The following is a 19,859-nucleotide window of genomic DNA, read 5'->3' as shown; positions in this document are numbered from 1 at the left end:
TGGATAACACTTTTTGTATCTGATGAAATTCTCAAAAGTCTATGCTGAAATACATTTGTTATTTTTAAGGTTCCGCAAGACTGTGCTGCAACAAACTAATATGCCATCCTCTGGGAATCCCCCCCTCCCCGCCAGAGTGTTCCTATTCTAGACAATAGATTGATTCTAAACGACAAAGAGCCCTCTTTGTACTTATATGTAGGAGCATGTGCATTTTTTGCTTCCTCTTGCCCCTGCCCCTACTATGAAAGGCACCAGAATGTTGTCACTATAGAACCATCAATTTCTTTCTTGTAATACATAACCTGTATAATAAATAAATTGAACGTTCCATTAGATTTTTATATAAACAGTTAGGGTTTCCAGATCAATAACCCAGGGAACATGTGTTTTTTTTACCTCCGTTAGTGCAACAACCAGTGTGGTGGGTTAGGAGGAGATAGTACTTCGCCACCATCACTAAGCAGCAATTGTAGTTCTTACCAGTTGGTGTCAAGAGGCAGCATCACAGGCAGAGGGAGCGTGGGTTTGGACCATCATGTGGGTACTGATTGGCTAGCTGTAACCTGTGCAAGCATGTTGGTATCAGCAGGGCACAAGGCAGCAGCCACATACCTGCACAGTGTTGACCTAGCTTTCCTTTGTCTCTCGGATTCTGGTTTGTAGTGACCTTGATGCTAAGGACATACCACCACCACCCAACTCTGATTACTTCTCAGCAGTGGTGGCTGTATTCTGCCTCATGCTTCATGTTGCCAATTGCATTGAGTAAATTAAAGGCAAAAAGATCTTGCAAGTTTGCCAATCCAGCAGCCCAAAACCTCTCTAGATGATTTCCCCTCTAATCCCCAAGTGTATATTACAGTCTAAGTACTCTGCACATGCCTGAAGGGGTTTCCATCATTATTTGTACATGTGCTCCAGGGACGAGCTCTTACAATGAAAACAGTTTGAGGGCTACGCTTTGGATAGACACTTACATGTCTGTGTGCCTGGAGGAGAAGAATTGCGTGTGTAATTTCCATCCTTTCTAGATCGCTTCCTAGAAGCATTTCCAAGTTATTCATCTCTCACACACCCTTCTAGTAAGAGCCGTCTCAAGAAAAAGTTCAAAGGAGCGGGAAGGAAAGCATTTAGGGCTTTAAAGGTTAAGACCACCACTCTGAATATAGCCCACAAGTGGACTAGTAACCAGTGAATCTGCCACAGGATGGGTGTAACACTCATGAAGTGACTTGCACCCATGAGCAGCAGCATTCTGGACCAGCTGAAGCTTCTGGACTGTCTTCAAGGGCAGCCCCATGTATAGTGCATTGCAGGAGTTCAATCTGGATGTCACCTAAGAATGAGTGACTGAGGTCAGATCCAACTTCTTCAGATAGGTGGTATACCCGCCATAGCTGGTTAAAAGCACTTCTGCACACTGCTGCCATCTGTGCCTTCTTCTGCACCCAATGTTCAACCCAGTGCAGAAGCATCCCCAAGCTGAAGACTTTGTCTTTCAGGGGGAGTGTGACCCCATCCAAGACCAGATTTACTTCACTCCTCTTATGATCAGTTTTACCAAGCCAGAGCACTTCTGTCTTATCTGAATTAAGTTTCAGCTTGTTTGCCCCGATCCAGTCCAGCACAGGCCCCATATCCTGGTTCAGAACATCCACTGCCTCCCTGGTGTCTGCTGACTTAAATGATAGGTAGAGCAGGGTGTCATCTGCATTTTGACACACCCACAGATGACCTCCAGTGCTTTCATGTAGATGTTAAACAGCATATCTCTGTGGCACCCCATAAGCCAAAGACCAAAGGGTGGAGCAGGCACCCTTCAGTACCACCTTCTGAGTACAACCCTCCAGGTAGGAGCAGGACCACTGTATCATGACACCTCCACAGATTCCATGGTTGATGGTATTGAAAGCTGCCGAGAGGTCCAGGAGAATCTGTCTGTCTGTCAGCGTAGGGTGACCTATTGGGTGACTAAGGCTGTTTTAATCCCATATCCAGGCCAGAAGCCAGACTGGAAAGGATCTAAGTAATCGGATTCATCCAGGGCTGCCTGGAGCTGAGATGCCACCACTCTCTCCAACACCTTGTTCAAAAGGTGAGGTTAGAAACTGGTCAAAAATTATTTAAGTCATTTGGGTCCAATGAAGGCTTTTTAAGGAGTGGCCTAATGACTGCCTCCTTCAGCTGGTGGGGGCACCACCCCCTGGTTCAGGGAGGCATTCATCACCCCCACCACCAGTAGATGTGGTCCCTCCTTAGCAGCCTTCACCAACCACGAAGGACAAGGGTCAAGCATGCACATAGTAGTATGTATGTTTTGAATTATTATAGCAGTGGTTTATATGTATAGTTATCGTGAACCGCGCAGATAGGTGAGCGGGAAGTCAATATTTACTTTTGTGTAGAATTAAATAAATGAATGTAATTTGAATGCAAACTATTGTAAAAGCCAATAAAAATTTAAAAATGCAAGCATGCACATAGTGGACCTCAGCCTTCCAAGCAGCCTGTCCACCTCCTCCTCAGGCAACACAGTCTGAAAACCATCCATTCTAACAAGACCAGACAGTGTATTGGTATTAGTGTCCAAGTCAGAACAGATACAAGCAATTTTATCTGCAAAATGTAATGCAAATTGATCACAGTGGGCTACCAAGAATTCAGTTTGGTGAACTTTGGGGCCCTCATGTAGGAGGTCCCAAATCACTCAAAAAAGTTCCACTGGATGACATTGAGCAAACACAATGATGGTGGGAAAGTAAGATTTTTTCACCTCCATCACTGTCATGGGCTCTAGCCTGTATTCGGTTATATTCATCCTGAGTTTTCCACCAGTGATGTTCAGGCTGCAAGCTTGCTTAATCACTCACAACTTGCCTATATACCAGGGAGTTGCTTGGATTCGGCCGGTTATAAATTCAACATATTTATATCTCACCCCTCCAGTATGATATTGCTGCTCAAGGTGGCTCACAAAGAGGACCACCTGCTTCCAAGGGTTTCTGCCTTTCCAACAAGATTGTCAGGGGGTCCTTTGCTCCGTGTGCCACCGTTGAGAGCGAGGCTAGATTGTTGTGCACACAGGACAGGGCCTTCTCTGTTGCCTCCAGACTCTGGAATGCTCTCCCAGTAAACATTTGCTCTGTGACAGCTCTGACTGCTTTTAAAAAACAGCTAAAGACCTTTTTATTTACTCATGCTTTTACCTCCTAGAGGCTCCAGGTTTCTGAACTTTCTTGCATTTTTTAAAAAATTGGTTTTTTTTGGTGTTTTTTGGTTTTAATGTTTGTTTGATTTTGAGATTTTAAACGTAACTTCGACGGAATTTTATTGTATTTTAACTTTTGTAAACTGCCTTAAGATGCATTATGAAAGGTGGTATAAAAATTGAACAATAAATAAATAAATATGAGAAACAACAATACTGGCCAGAATTCCTCTACACAAATATTTCAGGCAGAAGGAACTTTTTTCTTCATCTAACAACCACAGACTATCTGACCTTAGGCAAATCTTTCTCTCAACCTCAGTTTCCTATCTGTAATAGGGATAATATATTAATAGTAATTTATAATAATTTTAGGGGTGTTGAACTATGAGATGAAGCAGCATTTATATGGGAAAGCATGGGGAGTTCAGTTTCCCCTTTCCTTGAATTCAGTTCCTCTTCTGTAAAGTGGATGAAAGACTGATTTTACACATGCAGAAGAATGAAATGGGAATGTGATATTTGAATTCTGAGGTGGTAGAAAAGACTGACAGGGTACAAAGATCAGGGGCACGGGCCCACAGGGCCAGGTCTCACTGGCACATCGCACAGTGGCTATGGAAAGAAAATTAAACAACCCCTTGGGTTCACACAGAATTCAGATATGCTATCACATAGTGCTGGGGGTGGGGGTGGGGGCAGACATCCCTATGGGTTCACACACAGCCTTTGGATCATATTCCCCACAAACCCACAGGTCTGGATTATTCAGAAACCATAATAAATCATGGGTAAAAAGCAGAACAAATTACAGCAGTTGCATGCTGTGGCTTCAAAGGACGCATCATCCACAAACCAAGACAGATTGTGGGTAAAAAGCAGAACAAATTACAGCAGTTCCATTTCTTGGCTTCAGAAGACTTCTGGACCATTCAGAAACCAAGGTAGATCATGAGGAAAAAGCGGTCAAAATCACACCAGCCCCATATCATATCTTCAGAGAGCTTCTGGACCATTCACAACCCAAATGGGACATCTGTAAAAAAAGAAATAACATAAGACATGTAAGGCGGGGGGCACAAAATATGCCAAGGAATGAAGAACTCTATAGATACAGTTAACTATCTCTGGCAGCTTTACTGCAGTAGGGGAAAAAAACATTAAAGATCAGTAGATTGACTGAATTTCTTGAAATTAAATGCACATGCTTCTGCCATCCTGTCCTGCATCTGTGCCCAGTTTCAAAGGCCTATGTCAAGCCATTCTGAAAATATAAAAGGGGGGGGTGCTTTACCCTGTTTTATGAAGGCAAAGGGCAAATTCCTCAACAAGAGGGTGGCATGATGGTCCAAGAGGGGGCTTCAATTCCAGAAGTTTCAGTAATTGCCTACCTTGAAACAAGCCACTTATAGGACTTCTTTGAATTTTTTAAAAAATTCAAATATTCATTAAGAGTCACAAGATCAATCAATTTCCTTGAAACAAAATGGGGGAAACAAGAATCCTGCCCTCCTGGGCTACATGTGTGCCCAATTTCTAAGTCCAGCTATTCCAGAAACATAAAGAGTTCATGTTCCACTTTTTTTATGAAGGCAAAGAGCAGATTCCTCAACATAGGGGTCAAAAGGGTGAGGGGCTTCATTTCCAGAAGTATGGGTAATTTCTGCCTTTAAGCAAGCCACTTACAGGATTTTTTTTAAGGTTTAAAAATAAAATCAAAAATCCATTAAAAATCACAGGATTGACTGATTTCCTTGAAAGAAAAAACACAAAGAATACTGCCATCATGTCCTACATCTCTGCCTGATTTCAGAACTCTGTGCCAAGCCATTCTGGAAATATGAAAGGGTGTATGTGTTTACCCTTTGTTATGAAGGCAAAGGGCAGATTCCTCCCTTGAAGTGAAATGATGGTCCAATGGGGGGCTTCCGTTCCAGAAGCTGTTCTGCCATTTTCTGCCATTTAACAAGCTGGTTATCGGACTTTTAAAATGTTTTTTTTTAAATAATAATAATTCAAAAATCATTTAAAAATCTTTGTACTGATCAATCTACTTGAAATCCAACACACAGAGCCCTACCACCCTGCCTTGCATCTCTGCCTGATTTCAAAGCCCTCTACCAAGCCATTCAGGAAATATGCAAGAGAGGGGAATAAAGCACACAAGTCCCATAGTCCCACACATGCACCTCACGAGGGCACAGGACACCAAAAGGCAGCAGCGCAACAGCAGGGCAGAGGGCTTGTGCACAGCACTGCCTGCTCTGCTTTTACCAAAACTGCTCCAGAGCAATTGGCTAGGGCACTGCAGCTATGCTTTTGGCTAAAGTGGGGAAATGAGCTCAAATTGGGGAAGCAGTTTTGACACAGTATCAATTTAGCAATCTTGTTGTATTGGAAAGGATGAGGAGATGTAGGTACAGTTTAAATGCTTTATTAAGGGAAAGATGGAGGTTACAGAAGGCAAAAGGAGAGTTTAGTTAGGCAATTCAATAATTTAGCTAAGGTTCTAAATGAGGGTCCTGGTTAGAGGCTTGTGATATTTTGGCTAGAGTCCTGAATAGGAGTCTACTTAGAGACTTGCAATAAAATGTGCCTGGAGAGCAGGGAAGAGAACAGAAAGGAAGGTGAACTTAGGGCAAGGTGAGAGGTTTAATTTAGCTATCCATCCTGGGTGCGTTGGTTGCGCGATGGCGGGGCAAATGTGCCTCTTCTGGAGCAAAGTGTAGGGTGTTGCACACCTAGGCCCCATTAACAATAGAACATGTAAGATTGGAAGAACTAGGGTCACTTTTATTAAGTAAATTTACAACTAACCTGCAACAAAGAACATACTAAGTAGAGTGTGGGTACCACCCATGTGGATCAGCCTCATAAGGAGGACTGCCCACAGCAGGGTGAAGGACCAGGTGTTAATTCAGCCTGACTCCAGGTCTGGACATCTTCACCACCACGAGGCTTTATCCCTGCTGAGGGGAGGCCAGCCCGCCCCACCCAACCCAGGTGGGTGCCTTGCCCCAGAGCAACTGAGCCTAAGTGAAGGGAGCTGGCCACTTATGCAGCTGCTCCCTTGCTCTCATTGGCAAACCACCATCATGTGCCAGGGCAAACAAAATGGTGGCCCCGTGCCCATTGATGGGGCCAGGTGCACAACTCCATCCCCTGCTTTATGGGGGCAGAGTGCAGCAGCAAGGAGCGGTCAGGTGGGGATAGAGTGAGAGGACCAGTGGTCCGAGCTCACTTGTGAGAATATGTGGATTGGTAGAATCTAGGCAGTATACCACCAGTGTCCAAACAGAATCTGAGGCCATTGTGGCCTGGCTGCAGTATTTATATATAAAAAAATATGCCCTGTGGCAACTATTGACTCAATTAGGTGGCTATCCCACCCTGGAGGGCAAGAGGTTGTTGTGCAGAACAACAGAGTCCATTGGTACATGGAGTTAGTCACTTTAGTTGGGTCCTTCTGGACAAAGGACAAGAGCAAGATATGCAAATGTAGCTGTGTGAGATGAATGGGATATTGTTGTTTACAATCTCAAAGAGTGCAATGTCTCCAGGTGTAAAGATACATGTCTTTTATTTGTTTATGAGTACCTCTCCCTTATCTTCGCTAGTCAAACCACCAGTTTTAATGGGGTGGGAAATAGCCATTTTGGTGCTTTTTGAAGAACATCCCAAATGTTATCTCTAAGAGGGAGGATCCCTTCCCCAACCAATTTGCTCTGACAGTCTATTGGTTGGCTTGTTTCCAATAAGGGAGGGGCAGGCATATCCTTTTTTGGTTTGTTGTCTCTTTAACCTGAAGGCACATGGCCAAACTCGGTCTGGGCTTAATGACCTCTTTCTTGCCAAAGAGCAAGGTGAAAAGTTCATGGGGACTATGATCCCATGATCCCATGCTGTGAATCTATCGAGAGGGGTGCTTCTTGTGCTACCCCCAAACATGGCTTTTTGGCAACTTTGCCTGCTTTGAGCTCTGCAGCCTGCACACTGGAGCTCTTCAGTCAGGCAGACAGAGTGTATAGTGCATTGGCTGGTACTGGTGGGGGGGGGAAACAAAGTTGGTTCCCACATGGGCACCAGTGGGCCTAAGGCGGAGGTAGGGATTCGGGGCACCCAGAAAAATATTTGGGGCCTATGCTGCATGGGCCCAGCCCTAAAAGTGCCTGGGGAGGGGGGTATCACTTTTGGCTTATTCATGATGCAGAATAGAATAGTTGTTTTCTTCCTCAAATAGAAAACAAACATGTTAAAGAGAAAGGTTCTATCCCAACTTTCTTGCTTGTTTCCAATTTGCAAGGAATGTTTAAATTGGGGAGTAATCAGAAACTGTATCATCTAGAGTCTGAAGTACTGTCGTCCATTCTACCACCAGAACATTCTACCATCTAATTCTGACTCTGCATACATACACCAGGGCTAAGAGTGACCTACATTCAGTCTCTGACTAAGGGTTGCTAATAGTCTGGTTTGACTTTTTTGCAGCTATAATGTGTGGCTCTCCTGGAGCATTTTTTAAAAACTGTGTTGGATTCTCATGTGTTGGAAGTAAACTGGTGACTAAAAGTTTGGGAATGACCTATTTTGGTCATTGTGTGTATAAGCAAACTGGTCACTGTGTGTGTAAGCATGACCAAAATTGTCATGTTTTGGCATGACAGATGGAGTGTGAGGCCTGGAGAAGGTGGGAGGAGGAATGCTAGGGTGGATTGCTGAGGGCTCCCACTTCTGGAGGGGGGCTCCACCACTGCTCAGGGAGCAGGAAAACATGTCAGTTATAGGGGTGTTGCCCAGGTGGTGGTATTATTGATGATGATGATGATGATGATGATGATGATGATGATGATGATATTTACACACAGTCTACCAGATGTTATTGATTGGATTTGGTACTTTAATTATCGGGCCCTTTCCAAGGGTCTAGAATAACTAAAGAAAAATTAAAGATATTGTTGTAGTATTTGTGTTGGCCCGAGTAGTGTGGCCTTCTGTAGCTGATGTGTTGTAATTTTATTGATGCCCAAGATGTCGAGATGGTGTTCAAGTCCTTTTGGTAATGCACAAAGAGCACCAACAACTATTGGCACGACTATTGTTTTCTTTTTCCAGAGCCGCTCAATTTCAGTCTGAATGTCCTTGTATTTAATTATTTTCTCCAATTGTTTTTCATCGACTTGTCTATCCCCTGGGATTGCAATATCAATTATCAGAACCCAGTTCTTCTCAATGACTGTCAGATCAGGCGTATTGTGCGTTAAATGCCTATCAGTTTGTATTCGAAAATCCCAGAGGATTTTTGCCTCTTCATTTTCTGTGGCCTTTTCAATCGGATGATTCCACCAGTTCTTGCTTGCTGGCAATTTGTAATTCTTGCAGAAGTTCCAGTGGATCATTCAAGCAACTTTGTTCTGTCTTTCCTTATAATCAGTCTGCTCAGTTTTCTTACAACATACAAGGTACTCAACTGTCTCATCCGCTTGCTTGCATAATCAACACTTACTGTCTTTCTGGGTCTTATCAATTGTTGCTTTTATAACATTTGTTCGTAGTGATTGGTCCTGGGCTGCAAAAATGAGACCTTTCGTTTCTTTCTTTGATGTCCCCTTCTTTAACCACTGCCATGTTGTGCTCTTGTTGACTTTCAATTGTATGTCATTAAAGAACTGACCGTGCAATGGTTTTTTGTGCCATTTTTCTCATCAATTCATCATCATCATCATCATCATCATTATTGTCATTGTTATTAATATAATGCTTTTCAACAGCAACAAAAGATCTCAAAGTGGTTTATATAAAGAGACACCAATAACAGCCACTGGAGAGGCACTATGCTAGGTCATTTGCTGGAACAGTTGCTCTCCCTCTATTAAATATTTGTTTTTTTAACCGCCTTGAGACTATTGTGGTAGGTGGCATACAAATGTATTAAAAAAAGAAAGAGAGCCACCACTTTAAAAAGGTACCACTTTGGCCAGTTAGCAGGTGCTGTGACTGCATGCTGTCTGCAGAACCAAGTAGCAGGCTGATATACTGCTGATCAAACTGGCCCCAGCTTGCTCCATCCTTTCTCTGGGGCACAGACCATTTAGCTTGTAGCCAAATAGTTAATGATAGTAATAATATCTGATTTCTGCTTCTGGCTGGTGCCAACAGCTGGTACTAAAATAATATGTACTGGCTGGGCTAACAGCTGATGAAGGACACTAAACAAGAATCAAAGTTTAAAATCTTAACTGAATAAAACTGGAAAATGCAATACCCATAGTAAGCCACTGTATGATTACACTAAATTTTAAGTATTGTAATGTAAAAATTGTAAAAATTGTAATGTAACCAGATTGCAGTGGTTACATTGAAATAAGGTATGAGAGCCAAGATACAGGCTGAATAACGATTGAATCCCAGTTAACTGGCCAGCAGATAAGTGGAGTAATTCTCTTTATCTTGTGATCCAAACAAAGTCTTTCCCCCTGCAGCCTATAATGTCTTATCTATGCTGTCCTAGAATTCTGGTGCTAATTATCTGGTTCCCTTCAACACTACAGTGGCACACCTTTTCCCCTAATCCATGATTTTTTCACTGTGCTGCTTGACTTTCACTACTAGATCATCCACATTCTCAGCTATCAGAGTAGTGTCATCAGTGTACCGTGTTATTGATGTTTCTTCCTCCAACTTTAGATCTGCACTCATCTTCTTCCAATCCAGCTTCCTTCAGTATGTGTTCAGCGTATAAGTTGAATAAATATCGAGAAAGTAGACAGCCTTGTCTTACTCTTTTGCTGATCTGGAACCAGTCTGTTTCACCATGTTTCGTCTGGACTGTGGCTTTCTGTCCTGTGTATAGGTTTCTCATGAGAATAATGAGATGTTCTAGGATGCCCATTTTCCTAAGGATATTTCACAACCTGACATGGTCGACGCAATCAAAGGCTTTTCTGTAGTTAATAAAGCACATATTGACTTCTTTCTTGTATTCTGTGGCCTTCTCAATTATCCAGCATGCATCAGCAATAAGGGTTAGGGTTGTTCCTTGGCCTTTTCAGAAACCAGCTTGAACATCAGGATTAAAATAAATTAAAACTAAAGACCTGGTTACTACTTGTGTTGTTTTTTAAAGCTTCTTTGGAAAGGAGGGTTTTCAATTTCTTTTTAAAGCTAACCAAATAGGGAGTCTGACAAAACCCCACTAGGAGGATATTCCAAAGGCAGGGTGACACTACTGAAAAAGCAGAAGCCACAACATCAATTTACTACTACTGTTTAACAAGATTATATGCTGTGCTAGCTTCTGTATTTGAAGCCCCATTTGACCATGGTCTTAAAATGTTACCAGTGAGTATTATCCAACTGTTTCTCATCATCTTTGTAATTTGGCAATGTGATATTGTAATAATAGGGCCTATTAACATTAAAAGAGTATTCACATGACTATTCAAGAGTGAGAGTGAGGGGGAAGGTTGTGAAACCTTACCTTCTTCCCAGATGATCCAGTAAACATTGTTGGGTATGCAGAGTGCATTCCTGGGCAATCTGCTGCTCCACCATGCAACACAGAGCTCCTTCAGGTATCTCACAATGTACCGTGTGCTCAGCGCAATGCATTGGGTGGTCCCCCCAGTCGACAGGTTCTCTAGGCACCCATCTCTGTGACCACACGGGCCTCTGTAGCAATTTCTCTGTCTGTCTCACTGCTTCCCTGGCTGTGCCTCCTCCCTGCCGGCAGCTTGTCCCCATTATGATATTTTGCTGGCTTCTTTGTGTTTGGAGGTGAGGAATGCAACCTTTCCTTGCTCTCCCTTGCTCTCTGATCTGAGCTGTATGCAAAGCATTATGGCCCATTCTCAAAATGACATGCATTGAAAGGAACAGCAAACTGTAAGACTGGACTAATTAGATTAGAGACTGGCATAAGAAGTCAGAAAGTTCATTTCGGGAATATGCATGTATATCTGAGTGCAAACTACTTTTCAGATAATTGCAGAAGTTGCTTTTCATGTGGGTGTGGTGTATGTAGAGAAGGAATGGATTTTATTAGAAGAAAAATAATTTTAAAAATCCATTTGCTATGCAGAGAGCTAACAAAACAAAAAAAAAAGATTTTCTCTGGATTGTGGCCAGTATCTGCAACATCAGTATGTCCATTGGGGGTTATGGTTCATTGGGCAAGGACTAAGGAAGTGATCTCCATAAAAACATTGTTGCTTGCTAGGATGGACACCCAGGCTAAGTGGTAGGCACCCATTGCACACACAGGCCCCAATAATGACAGGACACATATGATTGGAAGAACTAAGGCCACTTTTATTAATTAAATTTACAATTAACCTGCAACAAGGAACATTGTCATAAATCTGTCAGGCTAGCCAGACGAAGTGCAACAGAGACAGAAGCAGAACAGCAAAATTCAACAGGAATAAATTCTCCAAACCAGGTCCAGTCCGAGTCAGTCCAAAAATCCAACAGAGTCCAAAGCAAAATCCACAGACAAGGTCAACACAGTCCAGCGTCCAAACACGGTCCAGGCAATACAGGAACACAGCAGATTAGCATGCAAGAAACTGTTGTTGCTATCAGCAGGGTAGCTATATTACAGGCATCATAAATAGGCTGAACCCCCCGGTACTGTTAATTATTGTTATTATTAATTATTATTATTAATTCTATTTCTATACCACCCTTCCAAAAATGGCTCAGGGCGGTTTACACAGAGAAATAACAAACAAATAAGATGGTTCCCTGTCCCCAAAGGGCTCACATTCTAAAAGAAACATAAGACACACACCAGCAACAGTCACTGGAGGTACTGTGCTGGGGGTGGATAGGGCCAGTTACTCTCCCCTTGCTAAATGAAGAGAATCACCATGTTAAAAGGTGCTTCTTTGCCCAGTTAGCAGGGGTTAACTAACTCTCAGCAATTAAGAGTTGCCGAGTCAGCAGCTTTGCCTGTTGTTCTACGCATGCGGCTTCTTAGCTCTTGCTGTCTCTTGGGATCACTACCTCTCCACAGCTGAGACTGGTTGTGCCTCTTCCACAAGAGCTGCCTCACCTGGCTCTAATTAATCTTTAACTCCCTGTGCGTCCGACCCACTCTCCTTTGCAATCTTGCCCACCCTCCTCAGCTGTCCCTGACCTAGGCTGCAAAACACTGAGTGGTGGGCCCAGCCAGGCTTCGAGTAGAGGCAGATCCCAGCCCAGGGGCCACAAAACCTGAAAGGGCTGTTCCTCAGCTCCCCACTCGCCTTAATCGGTTCTCCAGTCAAACATCAATACGAGACAACCTACCCCAACCCGCACTCACCTGCAAAGTGACCAAACATCCTAAACAATGAAACCCTACCAGGAGAATCAGTGAGAAGCAGGCCCCCCAAAAGGTCACCCCCAAAGTCAATCAGGTGTGACACCAAAAAAAAACCCTGCTTTGCCCCCAAAAGGCAACTACATAGCCCTCACTGAAATGGGTTGGGCAGGCGGGTGCCTTGTCCCAGAGCAACTGAGCCTAAGCAAAGGGAGCTGGCCACTTATGCAGCTGCTCCCCCTCTCTCATTGGCCAGCCACCATCACATGCCAAGGGGAACAATATGGTGGCCCCTGTGCCTGTTGATGGGGTCAGGTGCACAACTGCCAGTGTAGCAGCGGGGAGCAGTCAGGCAGGCAGCAAGTGGCACCCAGCCGTTCAGCAGGCATGGAGTGGGGAGAGGGTGTCCTGATGCAACTTTGCTTCCTATGGCATGCTCTAAGTTACAGGAGATGGTTCATACCTGCAGCAAACATCAATGAAAAATAAGGATGTGCAAATCAATTTGGGTACAAATCGACTTGTACCCGAATCTAGCTGATTTGGGTGATTTGGAGACAGAAGAAAATTCCCTGTGGTCCATTTGCTAGATTCAGTTACAAATCGAATCGCGCCAGATTCAATTCAAATTGATTCGAGATTCGGATTTTTCCTATCATTCCCCCAGCTTTCATTTTAAAAAGAAATTTAAGCTCTAGCCCTTACAGAAGTGCAGTTATGGAGCAAAATAAGCCATTTATCTGAGCCATTTTTGGAGGGGTGATATATAAATCAAATAAATAAAAATAAATGAATAAAATGTATGGTCACTGTTTCTCAAGTGTTTGTATTCTTTGGTGTCTAATAACCTTTCCTCATAATGAATCCCTATGAGGATTCATTACACACCTTCATTTCTTCTATTCATTTTGACTGTGTTTGGTCAATGTCAACTGTCAACTGCCATGTGCCAACTACAACCCACTCCCACCTGCAAGGCAGTGGGGTACTACTCAGTTTATGTTCTAGGAATTTTTCAAGTGTTTAGATTCTTTGGTGTCTAATAACCTTTCCTCATAATGAATCCCTATGAGGATTTATTACACACACCAAAGAGTCTAAACACCTCAAAAATTCCTAAAATATAAACTGAGTACCCAGTGACTTGCGGGTTGGAGGGTAGTTGGCACATGGGATGACACTAATTCCCCACCCCCACCCGCAAAGCAGTGGGATCAAAATGAACAGAAGAAATGAAGGTGTGTAATGAAGACACCAAAGAATCTAGACACTTAAATATTCCTTAAAAAGAAACTGAGTACTCCAGTGTGTGTGGTGGGGGTGCGGGGGAGTGTAGATGCCTCGTGACAGTTGACAGTTGGCACTCTCCAATGATAGTCAAAATGAACAGAAGCAATGAAGGTTTGCAATGAATCCTCATAGGGATTCATTATGAAGGAATGTTATTATACATCAAGGAATCCAAACACTTGAAATATAGTGACCACACATTTTGCTCCATAACTCCACGTCTACAAGGGCTAGAGTTTAGCTTTAAAAAAAATTAATGCTGGGGATCCATATTAGGATTAGGATAGGCTGACTTCAAATCCCCAATATTTCTATGGTGGAAATATACAAAATTAGTAAAAACTTTTTAAAAAATCATTAAAAATCAATCAAGTGCTCCACTGCCTTAAAATTTAGGTGGTAAGTGGCACCCATGGGGACTTACCCACCATCCAAATTTGGTGCCCCAGGACCTTTATAAGTGGTCTGAATTGAGCCAAATCTGAATTGAATCAAATCAAATCCAAATCAAATTGGGGTGATTAGAGGGGACAGATTCCAACACAAAAAATATCAGGGGTGATTCAATTTGGACACAAATAGAATTTTAAAAATTGATTTGTGCACATCCCTATTGAAAAAGCTATGATTTTCTATTTATGTGTGCATTTTTGAAATAGCCAGGCAGAGCTGTCCTTGTAACTTACGAATGCATTTATTCTCCACTTTTGTAGCTGGTCTCTGCTTTACCTGTCGCTTATATAGATTTATTTACTTTTATATTTATAGCCGGTGGTTATTAATTTTTACTAAGCCATTATCTATATATTTGATTCTCTTACGGCCGACTGAACAGGGAACTGTGTAGGGCCTCAAGGAGATGCGTGTGGATGTTTGTAATGGCAGCAGCAGGCCTAGCCTGGGCTGGGAGGAGGCTGGAGGCAGTGGGATGGATTGGCCTGGGCGGCGGTGGCAGGGGTGAGTGGGGAACGGGCGGTGGGGGAGAAGGCCTCACGCCGGTTGCAGCCTGGGGCAGGAGGGAAACGGGTGGCGGGGTGCAGCCCCGGCGCCCATTGGAGGCTGGGACGGGAGGGAAATGCTCATTGGAGGCTGGGGCGGAAGGGAGGAACGGAAGGGGGGAGGGCAAGAGAGACCAGGGCAGGAGAGAGGAGGAGGGGGAATAGCCGGCCCCAAGGAGCGCACAGATGCTCTGTGAGAGGTCGGCTAGTTAGTTTTTATTAAGCTGGTAGTTTTTACATGTTTAGCCGGTAGTTATCCTTTAAAATAAATAAATACGTTTAACCTTAAACATGAAAAGGAAAGAGCCTGCAAGTTTGTTTCACTTATATCTTCCCAGCCACACTTTTGTTCTTAGATAAATCTGTCACCCTGAGCCTGGATCCTCCAAGAAGCCCAGAGACTTCTCGTGCACTATCCTCCCAACAGCCTTATAAAGGTTAGGCCAAGCGAAATAAGAGCTGAGAGAAGAGAAGCAAAAAAGATAGGTGGTTGATTGAAAGGAGAGAGATGGCCACTGGCGAATGCGAAAAAGTGCAGAGTGGCGAGAGACAGGCTGAAATATGAGCAAGTGGACAATGTGAATCAAAACACATATATGAGAGATGACTTATGAAGCAGAATAAACTGAGTGAAATAATTTTGTGGTAAGGCTAGATCCAGGTAGTGAAGAGCTGGTTCAGCACAGAGGATGAGGATATTCATTCAATGTCAGCCAAATTTACCTGTGTCAAAGGCTTGCTTCCCTTGTTTGCAACTGAAGAAGAACTTAACCTCACTTCAGACATTATGCTGATGTGAAGAAAGCAGGAAGTGCCATTGCCCCATACTTCTTGCTTCTCTATCTGAAACGGATCTTTTGGACATCTCCTTAGAAATGCCATTGGAGAACACTGCTGGGGAAGATCTGAAAGAATTATTTTGGATGTTCCAACAATGTTGAGGAACAGCAAGCATAAAGCATGGCCTTCCTGCTCCATTTAAATTAGTGTAATAACTGAAGTAATTCACCATCTCAAGTAAGACTGAAAAAGGAGTCATACTCAATAATGGCCCTTCATGAGCAAACTTGAAAGCAAAGAAGGAGCATTGGGGTATGTGTGTGTGTGGTTTATAGCTATATTTGTACTTATATGGACTGTTTTGGCAATGAGAAAATATAATTTGAGCTATATTAAGCTACAGTGCAGTCAAAGAACATTAAAATCATGTTAAATTCTAAAGTGGAATTTCTGCAGTTTTTGATTGAGCCTCTTGGTGTCGTATATATCAACAAGGAAGAGGACTCCAACCTGTCTAGCTTGGCTGCTTTTACCACCGTGCCCCCCCCCCCAAAAAAAAACTGAGAGAACAAGATGGCTGGCAGTACTGAGCAAAACTGGGGTATGTTTTGCTTAGAAAGAAACTGGATCCCATATCTTCCGAACTAGAACCCTTTTACCTGCTGGATACCACACCTTCTGAACTGGAATTAGGAGACTTTATTCTGTTGCAAGAGAATGGAAGAAACTCAGAAGCTCTGGAGATGAAAAAATGGACCCCTGCATTGTTTTTTCATGATGTTTGCTTGGAAGGAAGTTTCTTGGCAGATCCACTATTCCATTCCTGAGGAAATGCACAGTTTGTTAATTCATTTTTTCTCAAGCAGTTGATGTAGTCTGAAAATTACATACACTGCTTCTTAGGTACAAATCTAGTATCTTTTACCTACAGCAAAAGAAAAAAGCTTTAAAATAGCAAATGAATTTGTCTTTAATATTCTTAATTAAACTCTTAACATTACATGTAATATTCTAAAGTGAAGCTCCTGCAGTTTTTGATTGAGCCTCTGGGTGTCGCTGTTCACCAATAAGGGAGAGAAATGAAAGCTCTAACAAGTCCAGCTTTGCTGTTCTTATCCACAAACACAAAATAACTGAGAGAAAAGGCTGGCTGGCAGAGAGCAAAAAGGAGGTACTTTTTGCTTGAAAACTATCTGGATCCACATTTTCTGAACTGGAAGCAAGAGCCTTTATCCTGTTACAGGAGAATGGAAGAAACTCAGAGGCTCTGGAGATGGAAAAATGGACTCCTCCAATGCTTTATCATGATGTCTGCTTGGAAGGCAGTTTCTGGGCAGATCCACTATTCAATTCCTGAGGAGATGCAGAAAGGCTCTTTTGTGGGGGATATTGCAAAGGACCTGGGAATGGATGGGAAGCAGCTTTCAGACTATGGACTCCGCATTGTCCCAAGAATAGGTATGATCCAGTATTTTGCTTTGAATGACAACAATGGCCATTTACGGATTTCTGAGAGAATAGACAGGGAGGAAGTCTGTGGAAGGGCAGAGCGGTGTGTTTTAATGTTCCAGGTTCTTGTTGAAAGTGAATTAAAGCTTTATGGAGTTGAAGTGGAAATAACGGATATAAATGATAATGCTCCCCATTTCTCTCCATGGGAACAGAGGCTGGAAATCAATGAGGCAACTAACCTGAGATCTCAGTTTCCTCTTCCTGAAGCTCAAGATCCAGATCTGGGTGCAAATTCAGTGCACAATTATCAACTCACAGGCAGTAGCCATTTTTCTTTGGATGTGCAAATGGGAGCAAATGGTGTTAAACATGTGGAGCTAGTGTTGGAAAAATCTCTGGACAGGGAGGAGCAAACAACTTATGATCTGATCCTCACTGCTACTGATGGGGGTGATCCTGTCAGATCTGGTTCAGTGCAAATCCAAGTCATTGTTGTAGATGCAAATGATAATACTCCAGTTTTCAGCCAACCTGTCTATGAAGCAAGAATCAAGGAGAATATTCCTAAAGGGTCTACAGTTGCTGTATTAAGAGCTCTTGACTTTGATGAAGGAGTAAATGGAGAGGTTAAATATTCATTCAGTAAAAGCACTAAGGATTCCCAGATGTTTCTCCTTAATTCCACAACAGGTGAAATAATACTTGGTGGGAACTTGGATTATGAGGAATCATCCTCATATGAATTTGAGGTACAAGCAAAAGATGGGGGAGGACTTAATGACCGGTCAAAAGTTGCGATTTTCATTATTGATGAGAATGATAATGCACCTGAAATAGCGGTTACCTTTGTCACCAACTCCATCCTTGAAAATTCACCAACCGGAACAGTTATTGCCATTTTAAATGTACAAGATCGAGATTCAGGAAACAATGGGGAATTCACATGCTCAGTCCCCAAAAATCTCCCTTTTCAACTAAAAAAACCTACTAACAATTTTTACAATTTGATTACTGACAGTTCTATTGACAGGGAACAGGTGTCAGCCTTCAATATTACAATCACAGTTACTGATCATGGGATCCCTCCTCTTTCTACAGACAATGTAATAGCACTGCACATTTTGGATACAAATGATAACCCTCCTGTCTTTGAACAATCAAGTTATACTTTCTACTTTGTTGAGAATAAAAAGAGAGGAGCCTTGATCTTTTCCTTAAGAGCAAATGACCTTGACTGTGAAGAGAACTCCAGAATAACTTATTCCATCATTGAAAGTCAAATGACTGACTCTCTTCTCTCTTCCTACCTCTCCATTAACTCAGAGACAGGAACTGTCTATGCCTTGAGTCCCTTTGATTACGAAGACTTTCATGAGATCCAATTCCAGGTCAAAGCTCAGGATGGAGGCTCCCCACCACTCAGCTCCAACGTCTCTGTGACTCTCTTCATCCTCGATCAGAATGACAATACTCCAGAAATCTTGTATCCTTCCCCTCCCACGGATGGCTCCACTGGAGTGGAACTGGCCCCTCGCTCCTCTGAGCCAGGTTACTTGATCACAAAGGTGGTGGCTGTGGATGCAGATTCTGGCCAGAATGCCTGGCTCTCCTACCAGCTGATCAAGGCCACAGAGCCCGGGCTCTTCACTGTGGGACTCCACACTGGAGAGATCAGGACAGCCCGTTTCTTTCTGGAGAAGGATGCCCTCAAACAAAGCCTGGTGGTTTTGGTGAAGGACAATGGGCAGCCACCTCTCTCCGCCTCAGTCACTGTCACTGTGGTACTGGCTGACAACATCCCTGAAAGCCTCTCAGATCTCAGCAGCATCTCCGCTCCTCTAGAACCTGAGTCTGACCTCACTTTCTACCTGGTGATTGCTGTGGCTTTTGTCTCCTGCTTGTTCTTTGTCTTCCTCCTTGTCTTACTGGCTATCAAGTTGCGCAACTGGAGAAATGCACAGCTGTTTGAGTGTGGGAGTGTGAACTTCAGTGGTGTTCCTGTCTCACAGTTTGTGGGTATTGATGGAGTCCGAGCTTTTCTTCATTCCTACTGCCACGAGGTTTCTCTCACCACAGACTCAAGGAAAAGTCAGTTTAATCTTTCTAAGGCAAATTATTCCAATACTCTGAACAATCAAGAGACTTCTGAAGTAAAGGATCCTATACTATCTGATGAGGATTTAAATCTGAATAATGGTAATCCAGTCATAATCCAGGTGAGCTAAGAATTTTAGATGGACAAATTTGTATTTTGATAGTTCATGCACTTATTCACCTTGAAAAAATTTCACATAACTGTTCTCTCTGGTGATTTCCAAAACTATCTTAGTTTTGCACCTATAACCTTGTTCATTTTGCTTTTCCTTTTGTAGACCTCATCTTGTTTTATTTAGCACTTAGTATTGATGAATAAAGGCATGGCATTTTTACAATGCCTATTTCACATCACACTATGGTAATTTCTCATATACTTAGCTATTTTCTTCAGCTTCTAATTGTGTTCCTTTTCACATTGTCCAGTGCTAAACTGCCTTTCTGAACAATATTGATAAATGTCTTTTTGTGTCATTTTAAATTAATTGATGCACTATAAGTCTTCTGTGAACTGCAGTGTTAATATGGATACAAATATTTATTTGTCCCACTGGTTTCAGTGGAAGAGTTTAAAAACATGCTATACATGTTCCAAAGACATTAATTGGATTTAAAAGTACTTATCTTTGGCTGGGTTTGTACATTTGATATATCTTAGAATGATGCATATGCATAGAGAATTTCATGCTATATATTGAAAAATTGTCAGGAATGTATATTTGCTTTACTGGTA

General features: G+C 42.7%; 1 protein-coding gene across 1 annotated transcript; it reads left to right on the top strand.

Moving 5' to 3' along the window:
• Positions 1–16,703: 16,703 nt before the first annotated feature.
• Positions 16,704–19,257, top strand: LOC128322884 (protocadherin gamma-A6-like). The gene has a single exon (XM_053245040.1). The coding sequence runs from the start codon at positions 16,828–16,830 to the stop codon at positions 19,255–19,257; it is 2,430 nt and encodes an 809-aa protein (XP_053101015.1). The 5' UTR covers positions 16,704–16,827.
• The last annotated feature ends 602 nt before the right edge of the window (positions 19,258–19,859 follow it).

Source organism: Hemicordylus capensis, chromosome 4, assembly GCF_027244095.1.
Source record: "Hemicordylus capensis ecotype Gifberg chromosome 4, rHemCap1.1.pri, whole genome shotgun sequence".
In the NCBI taxonomy this organism is placed as follows: domain Eukaryota; kingdom Metazoa; phylum Chordata; class Lepidosauria; order Squamata; family Cordylidae; genus Hemicordylus; species Hemicordylus capensis.
The sequence above is the reverse complement of the archived record's forward strand: the minus strand, read 5'-3'. Positions and strand labels throughout refer to the sequence as shown.